This window comes from Larimichthys crocea, chromosome VI, assembly GCF_000972845.2.
Source record: "Larimichthys crocea isolate SSNF chromosome VI, L_crocea_2.0, whole genome shotgun sequence".
NCBI classification, from domain to species: Eukaryota; Metazoa; Chordata; class Actinopteri; family Sciaenidae; genus Larimichthys; species Larimichthys crocea.
Genome location: NC_040016.1, coordinates 25,781,568 through 25,808,099, shown reverse-complemented (window position 1 = coordinate 25,808,099; position 26,532 = coordinate 25,781,568). Strand labels below are relative to the sequence as shown.

Here is a 26,532-nt window from a genome sequence, read left to right as displayed (position 1 = left end):
ACTGGCGTACCGCTCTTCAATAACATAGAGCAGACGTGCTATGAGCGCTCGTAAAACATTCATCCTCTCACCCCCAGCCATATTTGCATCCCTTACCAACATATACCCCCCCCCCCCCCCCCCCCCCCCCCCCCCCCCCCCCCCCCCCCCCCCCCCCCCCCCCCCCCCCCCCCCCCCCCCCCCCCCCCCCCCCCCCCCCCCCCCCCCCCCCCCCCCCCCCCCCCCCCCCCCCCCCCCCCCCCCCCCCCCCCCCCCCCCCCCCCCCCCCCCCCCCCCCCCCACCTCCCCCCCCCCCCCCCCCCCCCCCCCCCCCCCCCTCCCCCCCCCCCCCCCCCCCCCCCCCCCCCCCCCCCCCCCCCCCCCCCCCCCCCCCCCCCCCACCCCCCCCCCCCCCCCCCCCCCTCCCTTTTTCTTTGTTCTCCCCCCCTTTTTTCTCCCCCCCTTTTTTTTTCCCCCACCTCCCCTGCCTTCCCCCTTTCCCCTTTCTCTTTCTTCCCTTTTCTGTCATCTTTCCTCCCTCTCTTCACTTCCCCCTCCTTCTTCTCTTCCCTTTCCCATTTTCTCTCCGCCTCGCACCCCTTTCTGGCCCCTCCCCCCCCCCCACACTCCCCCTCCACCCCCCCCCCTCCCCTTCCTTACCTCTCCCCTATCCTCTCTTCCCCCTTGCTTTTTTTCCCCCTTTTTAACTCACCCCCCCCCCCTTTCACACGCACACACCGAACCCGCCCTTGACGCACACGCGAACACCACTCCGCCCTGACGCAGACCCGGCTGAGACCAGCGTGCACCTCGCATTTGAACCCCCAGCGCCAGCCGCACCACCCCGATTTTGTTTTGTTTGTTGTTTTAACAGAGTCAATTTTATCCTCCGCCCAACGCATTTCTCTGCTTCCAACATACGCCACTATGAAAGTTGCTCCGATTACAACAACTCACAAGATCACTGAGATTCTGGCGAAGCACATAATACCCGATTAGCTGTAGACTAGAAAGCTTGAATCTTAGATAAGCTAGAAAAGGACGGGCCCTCCAGAAAATTGGAGTTAACATAATAACACAGGATGAGGAAGAATATCGCCGTCTTAATCAGCAGTATGTCCTACCTAACCCTATCACCCACTGTTTCACACAGGTATATGAGGACGTCTTCCTGGTGTTGGTTCCCCCTTCTCTTCCCCCCCCTCCCCCCCCCCCCCCCCCTTTCCCCCCCCCTCCCCCCCCCCCTCTCCATCGGACCCAGCAGGATGACTTACTGATAGGGTCTCATGTACACTCTCTGTTCGCCGTTGCGAGTTACCCGGGTTTAGTGTGGGCAATGTGGGCGACCGTGCCGTGCGCAGTCTTCCGTGAGGGCTTTAGTTAATGCCTCTTTACACCACCACAAACACACTAATATCTGAGGAAACAAAGCTCTACTTGCCACATCCAAAATGGCGGCCGCCACGGAAGTAAACAAAAACTGCGTTAATTGCGTTAATTTTTTTTTTTAACGCGTTAATCTTTTAAATTAATCGAAAAATTAACGCGTAATTTTGACAGCACTAACAACTTGTTGTGTGTATATTTTATACATATTGTTGTATGTATATTATACTGTGTTGTATGTATATTATACTGTGTGTTTGTGTGTATATTTATATTGTGTTGTTATGTATATTTATACGTGTGTGTGTATATTTATACGGTTTGTATTACTGTTGTTGTATATTTATACTGTGTGTGTGTATATTTACTGTGTTTGTTGTATATTTAATCCTGTGCTAGTCGTGTCTTTATATTTTTATAACTGTGTTGTGTGTATATTTTACTACTGTGTTGTGTTATCTTTATACGTGTGTGTTGTATTATACTGTTGTGTATTTTCCCAGAGGGGGAGTCAGTGTGGAGATGAAGCCGGAGCTGCAGAGAGTTCTGGATTCGAGGAAAAGAGATCAGCTGATCAAACAGAGGAAACAGGAGGAGGAAGCTCCACGAAGATTTCTCCTCTGGATGCTGAACTGATCAAGAGGACACAAGAAGCTGGGGAGGTCGGTAACATGTTGTTGGACACGTGGACGTGTTGACACAACAAGAGAAACAACAAGGGACAACATCAAGAAGACAAACAGAAAAGACACAAATAGACATCAATAGACAAACAACAGAGACAACAAGATGTTTGTTGATGTCTCTTGTTGTCTCTTGGTGTCTCTTGTTGTCTTTTGGTGTCTCTTGATGTCTCTTGTGCTCTATATCTCTTGTTGTTTCTGTTCTCTTATTGTCTCTTGTTGTCTATTGTCTCTTGTTGTGTTCTTGTTGTCTTTTGTGTTTTGTTATTGTCTCTTGTTGTCTTTTGCTTGAGTCTCCTGATGCATGCTCTGTGTCTCTGATGTCTTAGTCGTTATGTCTCTATCTTATGTCTCTGATGTCTCTATTGTCTTGTTATTGTCTCTTATGTCTCTTATGATGTCTTTATTGTCCTCTTGTGTCTCTTGATGCTCTTATGTCTGTATTGTCTCTTGATGTCTCTTATTGTCGTTCTTGTCTCTTGATGTCTCTTGATGTCTCTTATTGTCTCTTGTTGTCTCTTGATGTCTCTTATTGTCTGTTATTGTCTCTTGATGTCTCTTATTGTCTCTTATTGTCTCTTGATGTCTCTTATTGTCTGTTATTGTCTCTTGGTGTCTCTTATGTCTGTATTGTCTCTTGATGTCTCTTGATGTCTCTTATTGTCTCTGTTGTCTCTTGATGTCTCTTTGTCTGTATTGTCTCTGATGTCTCTGTTGTCTCTTATTGTCTCTTGTGTCTCTTGTTGTCTCTTGTTGTCTGTTATTGTCTCTTGTTGTCTCTTGTTGTCTCTTATTGTCTCTTGTTGTCTCTTGTTGTCTCTTATTGTCTCTTGTTGTCTCTTGTGTCTCTTGTTGTCTGTTATTGTCTCTTGTTGTCTCTTGTTGTCTCTTGTTGTCTCTTGTTGTCTCTTATTGTCTCTTGTTGTCTCTTGTTGTCTCTTGTTGTCTCTTGTTGTCTCTTTGTCTCTTGTGTCTCTGTTGTCTCTGATGTCTCTTATTGTCTTTATTGTCTCTTATTGCTCTTGTTGTCTCTTGTTGTCTCTTTATGTCCCGTTTTCTATTGTTGCAGTTGGAGAAGCCAGCAGGAGAAGCAACAGGGGAAAACCTGAAGCTCCAGAGTTTGTCAAAGTCAAGAAAAATCTGAGACGGACGTCGGTTTCAGAGTAAAGAGGAGAAGGAAGTCTAGAGACAGACTGCTGTCCTACAAGAGACAACCAACTAATAACTCATCCACACGTTGTCCACATGATTACACGACATGCTGGGACACGCTGGGAGTCTGAGGACTCTCCGAGGACACAGCTGTGAAGTTTCTCAGGAGACAGACTGTAAGGTTCAGTTCATGAAGTAAATAATGAGCATCAGTAATGATTGGATCTCTTATACAGCAATGTTTCTTATTAATGAGTTTTCATTTGTCTCCCAGACTTAGAGACAGCTTTTTAAAATTTTTAATCATGTTCAGTTCTGAAATAGAATTATAAGTTATAATTAGAAATATACAATAAAAATGTAATTACAAACAAACATAATTAGTGTGTGTATTGTAATTAGAAGATATTTTTCTTATGATTACAAAATGCTGAGTCATAATTATAAGATACAGGAGTATTGTGTCATGTCAATTCATACTTACAATATTCTAAAGTTATATATAACAAGTAGATAATTAAACATATATATATTATTTATATATAAATGATTGTTCAGCAGCATATTGCTGCCAAAAACATATTTTCACATCATTACAACAAACATGTCACGTTATAACAATGTAAATTTACATTATTATTAACGTGACGTGTTACACTGTTATATAATGTGACATGTTACATTTTATATAACGTGACATGTTACACTGTTATGTGACGTGACATGTTACATTGTTATAACGTGATGTTTTACACTGTTATATAACGTGTCATGTTACACTGTTATATAATGTGTCATGTTACACTGTTACATAACGTGATGTTTTACACTGTTATATAATGTGTCATGTTACACTGTTACATAACGTGATGTTTTACACTGTTATATAATGTGTCATGTTACACTGTTACATAACGTGATGTTTTATACTGTTATATAACGTGACGTGTTACACTGTTATGTAACGTGTCATGTCACATTGTTAATAACTTTACATCTTGTAAATTTGATTTTATTTTATATATATATATATATAATTATGACTTAGCTTTTCTTAATTACAAGATCAGTGTCTTTACATCCTATGTTGTATTTTGTATATTAAGTATTGAGAACATGCTTCTGTGTCACACTGTTAACTGACTGGATGAAATCTGAACTCGTGCCTAAATGTGTTAATGTGTTTCTGTGGACGAACGTTTGGTTTCACGGGTCGTTCTTCAGGATTTCAGTAACACGTAAATCGCTTTATTTTGTTCATATTCACGTAGTCATAAGGACACATAAACAATCTTACTGACACGTTTGGATTTCTTGTAATGAGATGTTAATTACATAAAATTACAATGTTCAGTGGTCATCATGAGCTGTTACATGAAAGATTCATTTGTGTGTGGATCGTGGTGGATCGTGGTGGGATCAACATGTGCAGAAATCAGAATTTGATCTTTTGTGTTGTTGTGAGAGTATTACGTACAAAGAGTGATCATTAGTTAAAGGGCATGGGGGACGTCACGGAGACTACGTCCAGGTTTTAGACAGTCTGCGGGGGACGTCGTCGGAGACTACGTCCAGGTTTTAGACAGTCTGCGGGGACGTTCCAGGAGACTACGTCCAGGTTTTAGACAGTCTGCGGGGACGTCACAGGACTACGTCCAGGTTTTGACAGTCTGCGGGGACGTCTCGGAGACTACGTCCAGGTTTTTAGACAGTCTGCGGGACGTCTCGGAGACTACGTCAGGTTTTAGACAGTCTGCGGGGACGTCCACGGAGACTACGTCCAGGTTTTAGACAGTCTGGGGGACGTCTCAGAGGACTACGTCCAGGTTTAGACAGTCTGCGGGGACGTCTCAGAGACTACGTCCAGGTTTAGACAGTCTGGGGGACGTCTCAGAGACTACGTCCAGGTTTTAGACAGTCGCGGGGACGTTCCTCAGTAGATAACGTCCAGGTTTTAGACAGTCTGTGGGGACGTCACAGAGACTACGTCCAGGTTTTAGACAGTCTGCGGGGACGTCTCAGAGACTACGTCCAGGTTTTAGACAGTCTGGGGGGACGTCTCAGAGACTACGTCCAGGTTTGTAGGGAGGTCTTTGTCAAACTCTTCTTCTGTGGTATTTCTGTATGTTCCACCGGATGTCGCTGCAGCTTCGTCAGACAGACTTACCGGAAGTACTTTTACTTTGTGTTCACGTCGTATTTAGAAAACTTCATGACGTCATTAACTCACCTGTTTTTGGTTTATTTCTTTTCTAACTCTTCTGTGGTCCGGTGACGTCACTCTGATGAAGTCTCAGGAAAATGTTGCAAAGTGAACCTCCACGTTTTATTTTGAAATATCAGAAAAGAACAGCTTGTTTTATTTTGGAAGTGTCCGGAAGCCGTGTGCTCCGCAGCTGTGCCTCCTCTCAGTCCGCTCCGGATCCTCGGAACCTCGCTCCGGATCCTCGGAACCTCGCACCGGATCCTCGGAACCTCGCACCGGGCTGCATTGTCTCACCGGACACTGAGGCGGACACCGCGGAGCCGCGGACCCGGTTCTGCTGTCTGACTGTGCGGACCGGCGTCGGTACTGACCGGAGACCGTCCATCTGCGCGGAGGAGCCGACGGTGACGGGGGTCGGTGTCGGACCCCGCCGGCCGCTTCCGGACACCGTAGACCGACACTCAGGTAAGCTGTCCCACCTGGACGCGGAGCTAACGGTAGCTACCACGTGAGCTCCGGTGTGAAGCGGTTCGGACGGGTTTCTGCGGAGTTCAGCCCGGAGGAGCCGAACCGTTCACCGGAGAGAAGGTCACACCAAACTGCGTTCAAACATCTGACGATCAGAACGATCCCGCCTTTTTGGGGTCACTGGGTTCCGGTTCGAACCCGGCTCCGGACTCTGACTGAACGTCCACGGTGTCCGGGTGGATTCGGCGCAGGTAAAGCCACCGTGAACTGGATCAAAGGTCCCGGTCAGCCGGTTTGGAGTGCCGGAGCCTGCTCGACACCGCCCTCCGCCCCGGGTGCGACCCGAGCTCCCCCGGTGTGTTTACTAACTCATCCCGGGCCGGTGTCCGGTGTCCGGCTGTGAGCTCACAGAGCCCGGGCTGCAGCTGCGGACGTGCCCGGTGTGGACGCTGTGTGTCCGGTGGTCACGTTAAATCACCGGATATGTGAACGGAGTCCGGCCGGGCCGGTGCGGACCGTGCAGCTGCTGCAGCTGTCACAGATGTTTGGGCACGGTTCCATTTTGAATCCTCCCGTTTACCTCACACTCAATGACGTCTGACAGCTGCTCTCTGAGCATGCGCACTGCGTGAAAAGCAGCGCAGGCTCACGAGCTAACGTGCCCCACGTTGTCTGTGACGTCACATGCACCTGTCTGACACAGGTGGATCTGTGTGTTGGGTTCAGAGAACACATGCTCAGTGGCGTCACTACAGGGGGCGTGGTGGTAAGATCGGCTCAGACTTTATTGATCCCAGGGTGGGCAAGTCACCTGAGCAGCAGGTGCACACCTGGTGGATCAGAGTCAATAAACACATGTTTACCTGCCGAGTATGGACAAAACACGTGATCACATGATCCATATTGGACAGTTTGACACCTGACACCAACATGACCTGTTCACACCTGCCTCAGCTGTTCACACCTGCCTCAGCTGTTCACACCTGCCTCAGCTGTTCTCACCTGCCTCCGCTGTTCTCACCTGCCTCAGCTGTTCACACCTGCCTCAGCTGTTCACACCTGCCTCACCTGCCTCAGCTGTTCTCACCTGCCTCAGCTGTTCTCACCTGCCTCAGCTGTTCTCACCTGCCTCAGCTGTTAGCCGAGTTCAGAAACTGAGTGTTCCTTTCTGACGTATTCCAGGAGTTCCAGCTGCTCCTCCCTCACTTTTGGTCGCACAAACACAAAACAGGTATCAAAACGACCGGCTCGGTCAGGAATGCTGTGCTGTGACTTTTCTAAGAGTTTCACCAAACGGTTTTGCCCAAAATCACCAAAAACCACGCCAAAGTTTACAATGGGTGTGTATTGGTAGAATGTTCCAGAGCTAGAGTGGAGAGGGAGAGAAACATTTTTCAGAAAATACATTTGCAAACGGCTCTCGTGGCCACAAATGTCACTCTACAGAAATAATTTCTACATAGAAACGTAGGAAAATTCGTGGGCTACGCAGTGATATCACTGCTGAAGCTGTCAGACTTATAGTTTTGGCGGGAGACGCACTGATGCGCCAGGATCACCCACCGACAGCCCCATCTACTCCCATGTAAACTGGAGAGGAGAAATTCCCCAAAGGAGCACGGGGCACCTGTTCTTTCTCTCTCTCCCCAGGTCACATTTTTTAACTTCACACACTGAAATTCAGCATTCACATGGTCGACAAGATGAGGATGCTCACGGTCATTTGGGCTTTTTGATACCACCTACTGTTTGGCATTAGTGTCCACTAGTTGGAGGGGCTTCATTTAGAGATTTTCTGTGTCTCTCAGCAGTCACTCACACACAGACAGAGCACAGCTGCAGTTAATTGCTCTGACCTGCAGCTGACCCTGGTTGCTCGGCAACCTCCAGCTGCCTTTGACTAACTTTGTTGAGTCTCTGTGCTGCTGCAGAGTCAGTAATAATGTCTGTCAGACACAGTCTACATTTATTTACACAGTTCAGAGTTAAAAATAAGTTGATTAAAACCAGTGAGGTCATCGAAGCTTCACACACACAAACATACAGATAAATATGAAAGAGCCAATAAATGACTGATAAGACCAGATCAGACCAGAGTGTTAGCAGCTGGATCTCAGAGGTCATTTAAAGAAGCAGGTGAGGCGTAAAGCCGTCCTGCTGGACACATAGAAATTTCACATTGTCTCTGAGAACAGTCTGGACCTTCAGGTTTCAGAACCAGTGCTGTATGAACACAGGATGGGTGGTCACAGTAAGAGAACTGAACCACACATGTCAGACACACACACACACACACACACACACACACACACACACACAGCTGTGTCAGCTCTTTGTTGTCTCTCTGGTTGAAACCCGTTCACTGTGCGGGGGAGGGGTGGGGGTGACAGCGCTCTGTCCCCTGTTCTCCACCCTCCCCCGTCCACCCTCATCATCTATCCCTCCCCCACATGCAGACATACAGATCAGAACCGTCTGCGTCATTAGACGGTTCTTCCTGACCCTGATGCCCCCCCTGATCCGGTCTCATCTGGTCCTGACATCCTGCTGATTGTGTTGGGTTTCCTTCCTCCCTGTGCACTCGGCTGCAGGTTTGTAGGTCAAATCCTGAGCAGGCGTTCTGGGCTGGGTCGAAACATCAAACATCAGACTGCTTGCTCCTGTGGTTAGAGTCTGGGTTTAAAGTTCTGATGATCATGTGACCATCAGAACGTTCTGACTTCACCCAGCGGGTCTGTAACAACACTAACTCTGTCCTCTCTGTCCTCAGCAGGTCCATGTGTCCTCATTGCTTGCTGTAGTCGGGTCGAGCTCTTCCCTCCATCATGTCGGCGGCTCAGACCCAGAAGGAGAGTGGCGAGCCGGGCTGGAGCTGCCTGGAGGCTCTGGGTCTCAGTCAGAAGGAGCTGGTTCTGGCCGAGGCCCTGCAGATGGAGTACGACGCTCTCTCCAGACTCAAACAAGACAAGAGTGGTACCGGAACCAGCCAGACGCCCAGCTCCAGAGCGCCGAGCCAAACCCGTTCCAAGACCCCAAATCCTACCGTAGAACAGCCCCGACCCGCGCAAGGACAGCCCGGGCCTGCCCCCACAGGAGGAGACCTGCTGAGGGGCCTCTCTGGGTCCGACCCCTCTCTGAACCAGCCTGGAGGGTCACAGTCTCCACACACCGTCCCAGCCAGGGTGCTCCCTCCTCAGGGAGGGTTCATCAGAGAGCCCCTGTACATCCTGGACAGTCCAGAGATCAGCAAGTTCAGGGACGGCTCGGGTCCCAGCCTCAGCGACTCAGGTGGATCCGGGTCAGGGTTTCTTTCCAAAGGCCTCCCCCCTCTCACAGACGACGTCCCCCCTGCCCTCCCGCCCAGAAACCCCATCCCCCCTCCGTCAGGCTCAGAGAACCCCTTCCTGTCTTCTCGAGGGTCTGCCACGCCCCGTGACGTCAACCTGTTCACGCCTGACGTGGACCGACCCAAAGTGACCTCAGGGGAGCTGAACTATGACAACATCAACGACTCGCTGGCCCGCCTCAACGAGGGCCGGCCTCGAGGGCGCAGGGCCAACGGGGACCAATCAGGCAAGCCTGTGGCTCGCAGTAAGACCCTCCCCCCTCAAGTCCCGCCCAGGACGTACATGCCGGCTCCCAAGAGCAACAAGAACCAGCGCCGGGTGTCTGCTGACCCGGTGAGACCCGGACACCTTAATGTTACCTGTGTGGTATGCATGTCATGTGATGTCTCTGATTGGTCGAAGAGTCAGCTGATGATAGACAGAAGTCCTGGAGGTTCGTTTAAGGGAGCAGATCTGTCTGTCACACCTTCACCCGCTGATGTGTCGCATCGTCATGACAGCACTCCGGTTCTTCTGTGTGATTGACAGGTGTCTCTGTGATTGACAGGTGTCTGTGTGATTGACAGGTGTCTCTGTGATTGACAGGTGTCTCTGGTGTCCAGGATGAATGGGTTTGGATATGAGCTGTTCCAGGTGTCTGAGGAGAGAGACGAGGAGGTGGCAGCCTTCTGTCACATGCTGGATGTGTGAGTGACGGACACGCATCGACACATGACGACACGTTTATGAAACGCTCAGAAGCGTTCTGGTCACGATGTAGCTTAAACAGTGACTATGACGGCTGTGATCAGCTCTGTCAGCACATGGAACACGTCCTGAATATGTCTGTCCTCATGATGTGTACTCTGTGTACTCACAGTACTCACAGTACTCTGTGTATTCTGTGTTCTGTAGTCTACGGTCGGCGTACCCGCACAGCGACCGCTCGAAGAATGCCGGCTTCGTCTGGTCTCCGTCTGTCGGTCCAGAGGAACTTCATCAGGGACTGGGAGTCAGCGTGAAGGTGACCGTGATCAGCGAGCACTTCAGAGAGCCGCTCACCTTCACCTGTGATGGTACGACTTCCTGTTATTTCACAGTAAAAGTCCTCACATGTTGATGGTGGACTGTAGAATGTTTGAAACATGTTTGCTGTCCTGACGTCATACGTATGATGAAGGTGTCTCTCTCTCTCTCTCTGTGTTGGAGGCTCGTCCACAGTCGACCTGCTCATCTATCAGACTCTATGTTACGCTCAGGATGATCTGGATCACCTTGACGTGGATCTCTACCTGCTGAAGGTCTGCGGACACGATGAGTACCTCAACAAGTAAGAACCTCCACACTAGGGATGCACTGATTGTGAAATTCTGGCCCATACCAATAGGATGTTTGAAATATTGGCCGATGTTTTTTCTTTGCTAACTGCATAACGTGGCTCTTTCTCTACACTCGGCTACACGTTGAATACATGTCTGTTTAATTTTTGACGCTTGGGCTGAAGCTAGACACGGAAACGGCACAGAGAAGCTGGTGGATTTTCAAAATAAAATACCACGTGCAAACTGCCGGTCGTAAAAACAGACAAAAGCGAAACTAATTATCTACATAGCATATTTACACATGTAGAAGCATGTTTAGAAGAACATGCACCGGGAAAACGGCCAAATCTGAGCAAGTAAACAAAGTCTGGCTAAGCGCTCGCTTCTGAAATGCTCCTGGTGGGTTTGAAGTGCCATGCAGGACGTACGAGTTGCGCCAGAGACGTGCAGTGAGGACACGTCGATAACACGTCGACAACATGGCAGTGAAATGTTTGTCCTCAGCACAGCGTTCATGTAAATCAACACAATCATCGGCCATCGGGAAATGTTTGAATGAATCTTTATCTGCTGATGGCAGTTAAGGAGGCGAACACCGACCGATGCAGCTGTGCATCCCTACTCCATCCACCTCCATCCACCTGTCTCTCTCTCTGACCTGTCTCTCTCTCTGACCTGTCTCTGTCTTTCTGTCTCTCTCTCTGACCTGTCTGTCAGCTCTCAGACTCTGGCTGGTCTTGAGTTTGTTCAGCAGTGTCTGAAGTTCGACTGGGACGTCCGACTGTTTCTGACCAAGAGATCATCCATCAGCACGGAGCTGAGCCGCACGGTAACACACACACACACACACACACACACACACACACACACACACACACACACACACAGTGACTCACACTCCATGTGTGTTAATTGGACTCTGGTTGTGTGTCGACAGAAGGAGGACGACGACATGTTGTCCACCTTGAACCACGGCATCCTGCTGCAGGAGCGTCCAATCAAACAGACCGTCACCAGGTGAGAGGGCGGGGCCTGCGGCTGAATACAGAGCTCTGATTGGTTGATTGGATGAATATTGATGGCTTGTTTGGTTGATCAGGGAGGCGCTTACTCTGTTGCTGGACACCTTCCACAACGAGGCTGAGTCCTTCCTGCTGTCTGAGGTAACGTAAGCTCCACCCCTCCAGCTTCTCCCGAGTCTGGTCTGTGCCTCCTTCACTTTTCTTTGTCTCTGCAGGTGGAACTACCGCTGCATGTGGAGCGTCTAGTCCAATCAGTGAAGGCGCTCTGCAGCTCGTTAGCCGCCGTGGAGACACCTGACGTGACCTCCGCCCTCAACCAGCTCCCAGCATGCCCCTGTCGTCTGCAGCCTAAAGTCCTGAAGGTGAAGATGCCGTCCAAACATCACATGACCCTCCTCAGACTGTCACACTGATGTCATGTGATTCATGTTTGATTCTGTCTGTGTTCTCAGGATGCATCAGTGCTGTCAGTCAGAGAGAACAGAGGTACGTACCAACAGGAACACGCCGACAACACGGAGACAACACGCCGACAACACGTTGACAACGTGTTGACAACGCTCCGACAACACGGAGACAACACGCCGACAACACGTTGACAACGCTCCGACAACACGCCGACAACACGTTGACAACGCTCCGACAACACGTTGACAACACTCCGACAACACGTTGACAACGCGTTGACAACACGGAGACAACACGCCGACAACACGTTGACAACACGTTGACAACACGCCGACAACACGTTGACAACACGCCGACAACGCTCCGACAACGCTCCGACAACACGTTGACAACACGCCGACAACGCTCCGACAACACGTTGACAACACGCCGACAACACGGCGACAACGCTCCGACAACACGTTGACAACACGCCGACAACACGCCGACGACGCTCCGACAACACGTTGACAACACGGCGACAACGCTCCGACAACACGTTGACAACACGCCGACAACACGGCGACAACGCTCCGACAACACGTTGACAACACGCCGACGACGCTCCGACAACACAGCGACAACACTCCGACAACACGTCGACAACGCTCCAACAACACGTCGACAACGCACCGACAACACTCCGACAACACGTTGACAACACTCCGACAACACGTCGACAACGCTCCAACAACACGTTGACAACGCACCGACAACACTCAACACAATATGCTGACCACGCTCCGAGGAGGGGGCGTGGCTGACGTCAGCTGATCTCTGGAGGGGGCGTGGCTGACAGCTGATCTCTGGAGGGGGCGGGGCTGACGTCAGCTGATCTCTGGTTTCACAGAGAAAGTGGTGGAGAAGCTGACAGCGGCCATCCTGGATCTGGTGGAGCTGTACTGCAGCACGTTCAACGCTAATTTCCACACGACGCCGCAGAGCCACAGCTGCACGGCGCCAGTCCAGGAGGCCGGCCTCGTCAACAACGTGCTCTCCTTCAACGTGCACGCTGCTCACCGCATCCCCATCACCTGGGCTGCCAGGTACACACACACACACACACACACACACACACACACTAAACCTTAACTGCGTCACCTACGCCTGCACGTGTATGTTTCAGTCTTTGTGCAGGCGCAGGCAGGCGTATTGTGAGTACACCAAATAATGAAGGTGACGGGTGATCAGTGTCATGTCAGCTCAGGACGCCTGTGCACACGCTCGTTTCAATGTATAAACGATTATTTACTTTATGATGACGAATTTTGAGTTTAACAGCTTCTTCACAGCTCAAGCAGTCCGTGTGTTACCAAGAGAGAGTGACGTGACAGCTCAGGCTGTTTCAGTCACACGTTAAGGCGTCTGAAGCGTTGGCTTAGTACAGAAGTGACACGTTATAACGGGATGTCGAGGTGTATCAGGGACTGAGGTACACGGATCATCAGGACCTGACAGTTCATCATGTTCTATGTTCTGCAGCCGATCTACACAGATCAGCTGTTACACAGTCTCAGGTTCATACGGGATTGTTCAGAAGAACTTAGAGATGATTCCCAAGCCTCGTCAGAGCTGTCAGGATATTTCTATCTTTAAGTAGCTGAAATTATTGTAGTTATCTCTTCCACCCTCGCCTCTTTTACTTTTTGAACACAAAAAACAAAGTCTTTTCGTTTGGGGAAAGCTTCCAGAGTGAGTGCAGCTGTGCCGGTGTGCCAAAGCAGCAGCAGCAGGGCGTGGGGCTGGCGGCGCAGCGGGGAAAATGACATTTTCTAGTCATGAGTTATACTGCAGGCGTCCACACACTGTAAGCGTTAACGCGTGACACGGCACGGATGACCCCCTCGCTATCTGATTTCCACAAACACTACACAGTGTGTGCCTGCACGCTCATGGAGAATTGTACTGAACAGTCACGCGTGGTCTTCATGTCACGTATTTGAGGCGTAGTTCACCCGTCACGTACATGTGTAGACCCCAGCTAATATTGTTATGGTTGCTATGGTCATGGGGGTGTGGGTCACGTGGTGGTGCATCAGCCAGGTGGTAAGATCAGGTGTTCACCTGGTGAATGACGTGACGTCTACGTGACGTCTACGTGACGTCTGCGTGACGCCTGTGTGACGCCCGTCTGTCCATTGAAAGTGAACGGTATTCACTCGCACACATTAGACGTTTGATGTCATCGTGCGTTTTTAGTATAGTGTGCACACACACACACACACACACACACACACACTGTGACACACACACACTATGACACACACACACACACACACACACTGTGACACACACACTGTGACACACACACACACACACTGTGACACACACACACACACACACACTGTGACATACACACACACACTGACACACACGCGCGCATGATGTCATACTCACCTGTCTGTCAAACAGATTCCTCACTCTGACATCATGTCTCTGTTCTGCTCTCTGATTGGTCAGTTACGAGGGCTTCTTCCTGTCCTGCTCTCTGACTCACGGCGGCGTGGAGCTCTGCGCACCGCAGCACACCAGCAAGCAGTCGGTCAGCAAATACCTGTTCCACCTGGTGGTGTGGGACCAGAGGTACGTGAGGACACACAGCTCACCTGAGCACACCTGTACAGCTTCACTAACCCCGCCCCCCCCCACAGGGTGTGTTTCCCGGTGCAGATCAACCAGCTGCCCCGAGAGTCCCAGCTGACCGTGACGCTGCACGCCAGCTCGCTGCCGCCGCCCGGAGGAGCCGAGGAGAAGGGCAAGCAGCGCCGCAGCATCGAGGCTCTGGGCTGGGTCACCATGCCGCTGTTCAACTTCAGGCAGTGAGTCACATGACGCAGCCGGGTCACAGGCTGTGTGACACAGGAAGTGACATCACCGCAGGGTGATTCAGCCTCTGGCTCCATATCGTCCTCTGTGATGTCATTTCCTGCAGAAAGTGTGTGTAGACTGACTGAGTGTGTGTGTGTGTGTGCGTGTGTGTGCGTGTGTGTGTGTGTGTGTGCGTGTGTGTGTGCGCAGCGTCCTGACGTGTGGCAGGAAGTTGCTCGGTCTGTGGCCGTCAGCTCCAGGTCGGAGCAGCAACGCTCGGACGAGCTCGCCGAACTTCAGCCAACCGGACAGCGTGATCCTGCAGGTGAGACAGGAAGTGTCCCAGCATGCATTTCACCTCAGACAGCGCCAAGTTTAAATTCATTCAAAAAACTGAACGTGGCCCCAGACCGACAGTCAAACTGTCTGTCTCTTTGTCCTGTCTCTCTCTCTCTCTCTGTCCTGTCTCTCTCTCTCTTTGTCCTGTCTCTCTCTCTCTCTCTCTCTCTGTCTCTCTCTCTCTCTCTTTGTCCTGTCTCTCTCTCTCTGTCTCTGTCCTGTCTCTCTCTCTCTGTCCTGTCTCTCTCTCTCTCTTTGTCCTGTCTCTCTCTCTCTCTCTCCTGTCTCTCTCTCTCTCTCTCTCTCTGTGTCCTGTCTCTCTCTCTCTCTGTCCTGTCTCTCTCTCTCTCTCTGTGTCCTGTCTCTCTCTCTCTCTGTGTCCTGTCTCTCTCTCTCTCTTTGTCCTGTCTCTCTCTCTTTGTCCTGTCTCGCTCTCTCTTTGTCCTGTCTCTCTCTCTCTTTGTCCTGTCTCTCTCTCTCTCTTTGTCCTCTCTCTCTCTCTCTCTCTCTTTTTCCTGTCTCTCCCTCTTTGTCCTGTCTCTCTCTCTTTGTCCTGTCTCTCTCTCTCTCTTTGTCCTGTCTCTCTCTCTCTTTGTCCTGTCTCTCTCTCTCTCTGTCCTCTCTCTCTCTCTCTCTGTGTCCTGTCTCTCTCCCTCTTTGTCTTGTCTCTTTCTCTCTTTGTCCTGTCTCTCTCTCTCTTTGTCCTGTCTCTCTCTCTCTCTTTGTCCTGTCTCTCTCTCTCTTTTTTTCCTGTCTCTCCCTCTTTGTCCTGTCTCTCTCTCTTTGTCCTGTCTCTCTCCCTCTTTGTCCTGTCTCTCTCTCCCTCTTTGTCCTGTCTCTCTCTCTCTCTTTGTCCTCTCTCTCTCTCTCTTTGTCCTGTCTCTCCCTCTTTGTCCTGTCTCTCTCTCTTTGTCCTGTCTCTCTCCCTCTTTGTCCTGTCTCTCTCTCCCTCTTTGTCCTGTCTCTCTCTCTCTCTTTGTCCTGTCTCTCTCTCTCTCTTTGTCCTGTCTCTCCCTCTTTGTCCTGTCTCTCTCTCTTTGTCCTGTCTCTCTCCCTCTTTGTCCTGTCTCTCTCTCCCTCTTTGTCCTGTCTCTCTCTCTCTCTTTGTCCTCTCTCTCTCTCTCTTTGTCCTGTCTCTCCCTCTTTGTCCTGTCTCTCTCTCTTTGTCCTGTCTCTCTCCCTCTTTGTCCTGTCTCTCTCTCTCTCTCTCTCTGTCCTGTCTCTCTCTCTCTTTGTCCTGTCACTCTATCAGGTGGACTTCCCCTCATCACCTCAGTCCTGTCGTGGTCACGTTCAGTACCCCCCCTCGGGCAGAGTTCGTCCCAGTACGACGTCTCCCGTCTGGGTGGGACTCCATCAGCAGAATTACACCAGCTGCAGGAACGTCCTCCACAAGTGAAGCCGTGTCTGGTCTTGAACCGTTTGTTTCCTCAACGTCTGAGAGACTTTAAGTTTCCTCAGAGGACTGACGTGCGACTGACCGACGTTGGTCTCTGTCGTGGATTCTGACGTGGACTGGAGTGGTCTCTGTGGACTGATGGTCTCGTGACGGACTGTGGTCCCCTGTGGTCGCCGTGTCTCTTTTTGTGGACTGACGTGTTGTCTCGTGTGTTGATGGGATGCACGTGGTTCGTTCTGGTACTGACGTGGGTGACGTGGGGTCTCTGTGCCTGACTGTGGCTTGTGGACTGTACGTGGATGGCGTGGTTGCGTGGACTGACTTGGCTGAGTTGTCTCTGTTGGACTGACTGGTCTCTGTTGGACTGACTTGGACTGACGTGGTCTCTGTGGATGACTGGTCTTTGGAATGACGTGGTCTCTGTGGGTCTGAATGGGACTGAGGTGGTCTCTTGGACTGACCGTCGGTCCTCTGTGGACTATGGTTCTCTTGGGACTGTAGGTGTGGACCTGATGGTCCGGTCTCTGCGTTGGAACAGGATATGACGCTGTGTGTGGTCTCTCTTGTGGATGCCTATGGGCACTGGACGTGGTCTCTGTTGCGACTGGACTTGGTCTCTGTGGGTCTGATGTGACTGACGTGGTCGTGGACTGACAGGGACTGACGTGGTCTCTTGTGGACTGATGGTTCTCTGTGGACATGACGTGGTCTCTGTGGACTGAGGTGCGACTGATGTTGGTCTCTGGTCGACATGGACTGCCGTTTTGTCGGTCCTGTTGGTACTGACGTGGACTGTACATGGTCTGATTCATGGACTGCACGTGGTTTCTCTGTGGTTTCTGAGGGGTCATCTTGTGGTGGACTGTACTGGAGTTGACGGTGGTCTCTCGTGGACTGATTGGTCTCTGTGGTTCTTGATGTGGACGACGTGGTATTGTGGGACTGACGTGGTTCTGTGGACTGATGTGGATGACGGGTCTCTGGGACTGACCGTGGTTCGTGCCTGCTGTGGACTGCCCGCTGGTCTCTGTCGGCACTGACGTTTTGTCTCTGTGGCTTTGATGTGGGAATGACCTTGGTCTCTGTGGACTGACGTTGGATTTGACATTGGGCTCTCGATCATGGCACTGACGTCGTCTTCTGGTGGTGACTGACTTGGATCTTGACGTGGTCTCTGTTGGACTGACTGGACTGACGAGTGGTCATCTGTGTCTGATGTGGATTGACGTGGTCTTGTGGATTGACGTGGTTCTGGGACTGATTGGACTGACGTGTGTCTCGTGACTGAACGTTTGGTTTGTGGACTGATGTGACTGCACGTCTGTTCTCTTGGACGACGGGCGTCCTTGGGTCTGATGTGGACGACGTGGTCTTACGGGTGGACTGCCGTGGTTTATGGATCTGATGTGATGGATGACGTGGTCTCTTGGACTTGACTGCGTGCTTCTGTGGTCTGATTGTGGGACTGACTTTGTGGTCTCTGTGGACTGATTGGGTCTCTGTGGTTGATGTGCGGACTGACGGGTCTCTTGGTACTGACTTGGACTGACGTTGGACTGACGTGTCGCTCTCGTGGATTGACTTGGTCTCCTGTGGAGCGATGTTGGACCTGACGTTGGTCTTTGTGGACTGACGTGGCCTCTGTGGTTGATGGGCACTGGAGTTGGCATTGTTGGGACGACTTGGGCTCTGTGGACTGACGTGGTCTCTGTGGACTGAGGTGGACTGATGTGGTCTCTGGTCTGACATGGACTGACGTGGTCTCTGTGGACTGACGTGGACTGACATGGTCTGATATGGACTGACGTGGTCTCTGTGGTCTGACGTGGTCTCTGTGGACTGACTTGGACTGACGTGGTCTCTGTGGACTGACTTGGTCTCTGTGGTCTGATGTGGACTGACGTGGTTCTGTGGACTGATGTGGACTGACGTGGTCTCTGTGGACTGACGTGGTTCTGTGGACTGATGTGGACTGACGTGGTCTCTGTGGACTGACGTGGTCTCTGTGGACTGTCGTGGTCTCTGTGGTCTGATGTGGACTGACGTGGTCTCTGTGGGCTGACGTGGTTCTGTGGTCTGATGTGGACTGACGTGGTCTCTGTGGTCTGATGTGGACTGACGTGGTCTCTGTGGACTGACGTGGTCTCTGTGGTCTCTGCAGGTTGACGGTGGAGGACCGGCGCCTCCTGTGGGAGAAGAAGGCGTTCTGCCAGGCGGAGAGCGCCGCCCTGCCCCTGGTCCTGGCCAGCGCCCCGTGCTGGCAGTGGGCGTGTCTGCCTGACATCTACGCCCTGCTGAGGCAGTGGGCGTGTCTGGGTCACCTGGACGCCCTGGGACTCCTCCACGCCTCGTACGTCCCCTTTGTGACGCTCGCCTCGGTGACATCATGGTGACCACCTGAGTGACATCATCACCTGTGTGTTTCAGGTTCCCGGACCAGGAGCTGAGGAGGACGGCGGTCCAGTGGATGGACTCCATCTCAGACCCCGAGCTGCTGGACTTCCTGCCTCAGCTCGTCCAGGTAGGAGAGGACAGAAGATGTTTTTCTCTCTCTCTGTCTGTCTGCCTGTCTGTCTCTCTGACCTGTCTGTCTCTCTCTCTGTCTCTGCCTGTCTGTCTCTCTGACCTCTCTCTCTCTCTGTCTCTGCCTGTCTGTCTCTCTGACCTGTCTCACTCTCTGTCTGCCTACCTGTCTCTCTGTCTGTCTCTCTCTTTCTCTGTCTGTGTCTCTCTCTCTCTGACCTGTCTTTCTCTCTCTGTCTCTCTGTGTGTCTCAGGCTCTGAAGTACGAGTGTTACCTGGACAGCTCGTTGGTTCGATTCCTCCTGCGGCGAGCCATCGGAGACATTCGCATCGCTCACTACCTCTTCTGGTCAGCCGCCGTCTACTGTCAGATCAGTGCAGTAGTTTTCAATGCTCTGTCAGATCAGTGCAGTAGTTTTCAATGCTCTCTGTCAGATCAGTGCAGTAGTTTTCAATGCTCTGTCAGATCAATGCAGTAGTTTTCAATACTCTGTCAGATCAGTGCAGGAGTTTTCAATGCTCTGTCAGATCAATGCAGGAGTTTTCAATGCTCTGTCAGATCAATGCAGTAGTTTTCAATGCTCTCTGTCAGATCAGTGCAGTAGTTTTCAATGCTCTCTGTCAGATCAGTGCAGTAGTTTTCAATGCTCTGTCAGATTAATGCAGGAGTTTTCAATGCTCTCTATAAGATCAATGCAGTAGTTTTCAATGCTCTCTGTCAGATCAATGCAGTAGTTTTCAATGCTCTCTGTCAGATCAATGCAGTAGTTTTCAATGCTCTCCCTCAGGCTGCTTAAGGACAACCTTCAGGACAGTCAGTTCAGTGCTCGCTATCAGCACCTGCTGGCCGCTCTGCTGTGCTGCGTCGGTCGAGGTCTCCGTGAAGAGTTTGACCGTCAGTGCTGGCTCGTCTCTGTCCTCACCAAGGTGGCTCATAAAGTCCGAGACACTGCACTGTCCAGCCGACAGGTGAGGTTGTTTCCTGTTTGAAAGATCAAATTGAGCCCGCTGAGTGTTAGGTGAGTGTTGACGTTGGATCTGCGTTTGTTGCAGTGTGTCCTCAGAGAAGGTCTGGAGGAGATGAAGCAGTTCTTCTCAGTGAACAGCAGCTGTCGGCTTCCTCTGAACCCGGCGCTGCTCGTCTCAGGGATCAACATCCAGGTACACACACCTGTACACCTGTGATAAAACACACACACACCTGTACACACACACATACACACACACACACCTGTGATAAAACACACACACACCTGTACACCTGCACTAACACACTCTTGCGTCCTCTCTTGCAGTCGTGTTCCTTCTTTAACTCCAACGCTGTCCCTCTCAAACTGTCCTTCCAAAACTTGGACCCTCTGGGAGACCACATCAACGTCATCTTTAAGGTAACCCTCTCACCTGGACTCACCTGATGTTGTCAGACAATATAAACAGTCTCTGTGACCTGACCTTTGACCCTGGCTGATGTCTCTGTCCAGTCAGGAGACGACCTGCGGCAGGACATGCTGACTCTGCAGGTGATCCGGGTCATGAACAAGATTTGGATCCAGGAGGGTCTGGACATGAGGATGGTCATCTTTAAATGTTTCTCCACCGGGAGAGGACGAGGTGAGGGCACGACAGGTGTATAGGACAGGAGGACAGGTGTATAGGACAGGAGGACAGATATATACCACAGGAGGACAGGGCTATACGGCAGGAGGACAGGTGTATATGGCAGAAGGACAGGTATATACGGCAGGAGGACAGATATATACCACAGGAGGACAGGGGTATACCACAGGAGGACAGGTGTATGGGATTAACAGGTGTGTTGTTACCTGTTCTCAGGTATGGTGGAGATGATTCCTCAGGCTGACACTCTGAGGAAGATCCAGGTTGAACATGGAGTCACCGGGTCCTTCAAAGACCGACCGCTGGCAGACTGGCTGCAGAAACACAACCCTACAGACGAGCAGTACGACAAGGTACACACACCTGGAGACACACCTGTAAACATACCTGCAGACACCTGTACACACACCTTTACATGCCTGTACACCTGTACACCACCTGTGTGTGAATTGAACGTTTAGGCGGTGGAGAACTTCATCTACTCGTGTGCCGGCTGCTGCGTGGCGACCTACATCCTAGGAATCTGTGACCGCCACAACGACAACATCATGCTGAAGACGAGTGGTCACATGTTCCACATCGACTTCGGGAAGTTCCTGGGACACGCCCAGATGTTTGGAAACATCAAACGGTGAGTTGTGATGTCAGCGTGATGTCATGTTTACCATGAACACACCTGTCTGTTATCGTAAACCTGTCTGTCATGTGACCATGCAGAGACCGCGCCCCCTTCGTCTTCACCTCCGACATGGCGTACGTCATCAATGGAGGAGACAAACCGTCGAGCCGCTTCCACGACTTCGTGGATCTGTGCTGTGAGGCGTACAACCTGATCAGAAAACACACACACCTGTTCCTCAACCTGCTGGGCCTGGTGAGTACGACACGCTGTGATGTCACTCTAAACTTCAGCATGCTGTGATGTCACATCCTGTCTGTCTTTGATCAGATGTTGTCCTGTGGAATCCCTGAACTTTCTGATCTGGAGGATCTAAAGTACGTCTACGACGCTCTGAGGCCGCACGAGTCTGAGGCCGACGCCACCATGTACTTCACCAGGTACACACTGCTGACTGCTAACAATCCTTTGAGTTCAGAACCAGAACCTTTAACCAGAATCTCACTGTGTGACCCTCCTCAGGTTGATCGAGTCCAGTCTCGGCAGTGTTGCCACCAAACTGAACTTCTTCATACACAATCTGGCCCAGATGAAGTTCACGTCGTCGGAGGACCGGCCCACTCTGTCCTTCGCTCCCAGAGTCCACACGGCCAAGAGCGACGGACTCATCCGAAACCTGTACATCTGCAGACACATCCGCACAGTCAACAAAGGATACGTGAGTCCAGAACCACACAGAACCACACAGGACCACACAGGACCAACAGACCAGAACCTGAACTATTAAATTAAAGTGTAACACATCCTGAACATGTGTTGGGTTGGACCGATCCAGATGATATCACATTTCTTTTTTTAAAGATTATTTTTTTGGCCTTAATGCCTTTAATGATATGACAGCTGAAGATAGACAGGAAGCAGAGAGAGGGGAGTGACACGCAGTAACGGGCCGTCCGAAGCGGGACTATAGCCTCTACACACGGGGCGGCCGCTCAACCCACTACGCTACCGACCGCCCCAACATCACATTTCTGAAAAGATTTATTAAACTGATGAAGCATAACGAGTGTGTGTGTGTGTGTGTGTGTGTGTGTGTGTGTGTGTGTGTTTCAGGTGTTTGTTGTGAAGGTGGAGCGTGATGGTCAGCAGGAGGCGCTGTTGGTTCAGAGGACGTTCGAAGAGTTTCATGAGCTTCACAGCAAACTGAGACTCATGTTCCCCTCATCCAAACTGCCCAGGTACACACACACACACACACACACACACACACACACACACACAGAGACCTGGAGCTTGATCCAGACCTTGAAATCCTTGAAAGCCAGGTGTAGACTGTGGTTGTGTCTCTGTGTCACCTTCTCTTTGCCCCGCCCACAGTTTCCCAAGCCGTTTTGTGATTGGTCGTTCCCGTGGCGAAGCGACAGCTGATAGGAGGAAAGACGAGCTGAACGGTTATGTGTGGCACCTGATCCACGCAGCGCCGGACGTCGCTCAGGTGAGTCACAAACATTAACGTCATACATACAGAACATATATGTTCTGTATGTATGTGTATCACATGATATATGGTGTGTGTGTGTTACTGTGCGTGTTACTGTGTGTGTGTGTTGATGTGTGTGTATACACACAAGTACACACAGTATCAGTGTGTCATGTTCAGTTTCATTTTGACTCTGTGGCTTCTGAGAAATGTGATGAATCATATAACACACACACACACAGTAACACACACACAGTAACACACAGTAACACACACACAGTAACACTGACACACAGACAGTAACATACACACACACACACAGTAACACACACACAGTAACACACAGTAACACACACACGGTAACACTGACACACAGACAGTAACATACACACAGTAACACACACACACACAGTAACACACACACACAACATAAACATATTACATATATACTCATTATGATGTCACACAGTAACACTGTATAAACTGTGCTGCAGTGTGACCTCGTCTACACCTTCTTCTACCCTCTGCCTCGAGACGAGAGACCAGGAACCACGAGCAGCAAACCGACAGGTACAGGTGAGACAGACGGGTACAGGAGAGACAGACGGGTACGGGGTGTTAGCCTTTAGCCTTGAATAGTGAACAGTGCAAACTTCTCGTTAACAGCAACATTGGCTTCTGTTAGCATCTGTTAGCCCCTGTTAGCCCCCGTTAGCTCCTGTTAGCTCCTGTTAGCCCCTGTTAGCTCCTGTTAGCTCCTGTTAGTCCGTTAGCTCCTGTTAGCTTCTGTTAGCGCCTGTTAGCTTCTGTTAACACCTGTTAACGCCTGTTAGCCCCTGTTAGTCCGTTAGCTCCTGTTAGCCCGTTAGCTCCTGTTAGCACCTGTTAGCTTCTGTTAACACCTGTTAGCCCCTGTTAGTCCGTTAGCTCCTGTTAGCTCCTATTAGCACCTGTTAGCTTCTGTTAACACCTGTTAGCGCCTGTTAGCACCTGTTAGCTTCTGTTAACACCTGTTAGCTCCTGTTAGCGCCTGTTAGCTTCTGTTAGCACCTGTTAGCTTCTGTTAACACCTGTTAGCTCCTGTTAGCGCCTGTTAGCACCTGTTAACCCGTTAGCCCCAGTTAGCCCCAGTTAGCCCCTGTTAGCTCCTGTTAACACCTGTTAGCTCCTGTTAGCTCCTGTTAGCACCTGTTAACCAGTTAGCCCCTGTTAGCTCCTGTTAGCCCCTGTTAGCTCCTGTTAGCACCTGTTAGCCCCTGTTAGCTCCTGTTAGCCCCTGTTAGCTCCTGTTAGCTTCTGTTATTCACTGTGTGTGTGTTGCAGACACGTGGTCTCCGCCTTCAGGCAGAGCGCTCGGCGAAGTGAAACTGTCGATCTCGTACAAGAGCGACAAACTTTTCATCATGGTGATGCACATCAGAGGACTGGTCAGTGTGTGTGTGTGTGTGTGTTTCTGTGTGTGTGTGTGTTTCTGTCTGTGTGTGTGTGTGTTTCTGTGTGTGTTAGTGTGGATTCACACAGGATCTGACATCATCTGTCTGTGTCCTCCTGTGATCATGGTTGGATCGTGTCGTGGTCTGAACCAATCAGATACAGACGACAGCGATAAAAAGGTGACCCCACCACCGGACGACCCTGCCTGATCCTGTGTGAATGCACTGTGTGTGTTTGTGTCATGTTGCCGTGGTTACCATCAGCTGGTTCTGGTAGAACCCGTCTGAACGTGTCATGTTCTGGTCCGTGCAGCAGCCCCTGCAGGACGGTACTGACCCGGACCCGTACGTGAAGCTGTACTTGCTGCCCGACCCACAGAAGACGAGCAAGAGGAAGACGAAGGCGGCGCGGCGCACCTGTAACCCCACCTACAACGAAATGGTACACACCTACTTCCTGTCTGCTTTTAAAGATGTAACACCTGACAGCCAATCAGAGGCCTGCTGTCAACATTTAAGATGTGACAGAGGCACCTGTGCTCTGATTGGTCGGTCTGTCGTCGTCCAGGTGATGTATGTTCATCGTGTCATGTGACCTCCCTCCAGCTGGTGTACGAGCGGATCCCGCGGGGCGACCTGGACCAGCGTGTCATCCACCTCCGGGTTCTGGGTGACGGGGCGTTCTGGGAGAACACGGTGCTGGGAGAGACCTTCATCCCCCTGAAGAGGCTGGTACCGGGTCAGCACTGGGTCGACTGGCACCAGCTGGGTGCCGCTGGCTCAGACTCCGCCCACTGACAGACAGGAAACAGGAAGCGGCGGGGACAGTTGTCGCCACTGGAACAGAAGACTAAAGGAAAGTCCTTTCAAAGTAAAAGCCCTGTGGCTCCTCCCAGGAAAGTCCTTTCAAAGTAAAAGCCCTGTGGCTCCTCCCTCTGTGTGTGAGGGAGCTTAACATTAGCGTTAGCTTAGCATTACTACGCATTTTAATTTTCATGGCTTTATTTTGAAGAGAAGACGGGGATGAAGACACTTCCTTCCTGATGTTTCTTCTTCACATGATTTGATTGATCACCGTCACAGTGAGGCATGCTGGGAAAATGAGTCATTTTCCAGGACAAACAGGAAGTGATGTCGCTGTACATACAGAGCTTTAGCCTAATGTTGCTAACAGGAAGTAGCTGTGCGGACAGGAAGTAGACTGACAGATATTTTTATAGACGTGAGATCAGAGCTCCGCCTCCTCCTGTCTGTGGTCCAGGTGTGAAGCGCTCTGCTGGGCTCTGATTGGACCAACAGGTTCTGATTGGACCAACAGGTTCTGATTGGACCAACAGGCTCTGATTGGACCAACAGGTTCTGATTGGACCTGGGACTTCCTGCAGGTGTGTGTGCGCTGTAGATGAGCGAGGACGTGACAGGAAACAAACCTCATGGCGTCAGCTCTGGTCCAATCAGCACCAACAGGAAGTCCAGTTCATGAAACAGGAAGTTCATATACTGAAATATATTGTGAATAAATCTGATCCAGTCTGAAAGTTCTGTGGTTCTGGTTCTGTTCAGTGATCAGTGAGGCCCGGACTGCAGCAGCCGTCACAGTCACTCAGACCGGATCAAACAGGAAGCACTGCGCTCCGGGTCAGAGGAGAGAGAGACTTTGATTGGATGTTAAATCAGGACACGCCCCCGAGTGCAGGATGACATCATCAACAAGTTTTTACAGGTGGACAGAGGAGAGGGGGACAGGGGACAAGTAGACAGAGGAGAGGGGGACAGGTAGACAGAGGAGAGGGGGACAGAGGACAGGTAAAGACAGAGGAGAGGGGGGACAGTAGACAGGGACGACGGAGGGGGACAGGTAACGACAGGTTAGAACAGAGGAAGAGGGGGACCAGAGGACAGGTAGACAAGGAGAGGGGACAGGGGACAGGTAGACATAGGAGGAGGGGCAGGTAGACAGAGGGAGGGGGGACAGGTAACAAGAGGAGAGAGGGCAGAGGACAGGTAGACTTGGACAGATGGACATCGAACAGAGGACAGGTAGACCGAGGACCAGGTAGACAGTGGACAGATGGACAGTCGAACAGAGGGACAGAGGACAGATGGACATTAGAACAGAGGGACAGGTGGTACAGAGGACCAGATAGACAGGAGGAGAGGGGGCAAGAGGACAGGTAGACAGTTGGACAGATGGACAGTCGAACAAGAGGACAGATAGACAGTGGAACAGGTAGACAGAAGGGACAGTGGACAGAGGACAGGTGTAGTCTAGCTGGCGGAGCACTGGCTGAATGTACTGGGGCTCCATGTGAAACATTTTCTA

The 26,532-nt window shown here is 51.0% G+C and overlaps 2 protein-coding genes across 2 annotated transcripts in view; both read left to right on the top strand.

Moving 5' to 3' along the window:
• Window positions 1–5,918, top strand: part of LOC104937639 (uncharacterized) — a 30,526-nt gene extending 24,608 nt beyond the window's left edge. The window contains 4 exon segments of the mRNA XM_027279487.1: window positions 1,869–1,966; window positions 1,969–2,031; window positions 3,118–3,211; window positions 5,597–5,918. Of these exon segments, the coding sequence (XP_027135288.1) occupies window positions 1,869–1,966; window positions 1,969–2,031; window positions 3,118–3,211; window positions 5,597–5,918 (577 nt within the window).
• Window positions 5,294–25,995, top strand: pik3c2b (phosphatidylinositol-4-phosphate 3-kinase, catalytic subunit type 2 beta). The gene is made up of 34 exons (XM_027279486.1): window positions 5,294–5,871; window positions 8,645–9,554; window positions 9,807–9,907; window positions 10,116–10,276; window positions 10,410–10,530; window positions 11,240–11,351; window positions 11,460–11,539; window positions 11,622–11,685; window positions 11,760–11,906; window positions 11,997–12,030; window positions 12,842–13,037; window positions 14,452–14,574; window positions 14,643–14,810; window positions 15,010–15,124; window positions 15,209–15,256; window positions 16,391–16,483; window positions 18,676–18,887; window positions 18,965–19,058; window positions 19,315–19,409; window positions 19,849–20,029; window positions 20,114–20,221; window positions 20,356–20,448; window positions 20,542–20,671; window positions 20,894–21,030; window positions 21,139–21,308; window positions 21,395–21,551; window positions 21,627–21,736; window positions 21,819–22,014; window positions 22,410–22,534; window positions 22,674–22,791; window positions 23,271–23,352; window positions 24,100–24,203; window positions 24,523–24,651; window positions 24,816–25,995. Exons 2-34 carry the CDS (start codon window positions 8,700–8,702, stop codon window positions 25,005–25,007), a joined length of 4,851 nt encoding a protein of 1,616 aa, XP_027135287.1. The 5' UTR covers window positions 5,294–5,871; window positions 8,645–8,699; the 3' UTR covers window positions 25,008–25,995.
• The last annotated feature ends 537 nt before the right edge of the window (window positions 25,996–26,532 follow it).

Excerpts from the sequence above, each read along its gene's own strand:
- pik3c2b (XM_027279486.1), top strand. The coding sequence starts at position 8,700 with ATGTCGGCGGCTCAGACCCAGAAGGAGAGTGGCGAGCCGGGCTGGAGC. Across the intron at positions 18,888-18,964 it reads CTGGGACTCCTCCACGCCTC|GTTCCCGGACCAGGAGCTGA; the intron begins GTACGTCCCCTT and ends TGTGTGTTTCAG. Across the intron at positions 21,309-21,394 it reads ATGTTTGGAAACATCAAACG|AGACCGCGCCCCCTTCGTCT; the intron begins GTGAGTTGTGAT and ends GTGACCATGCAG.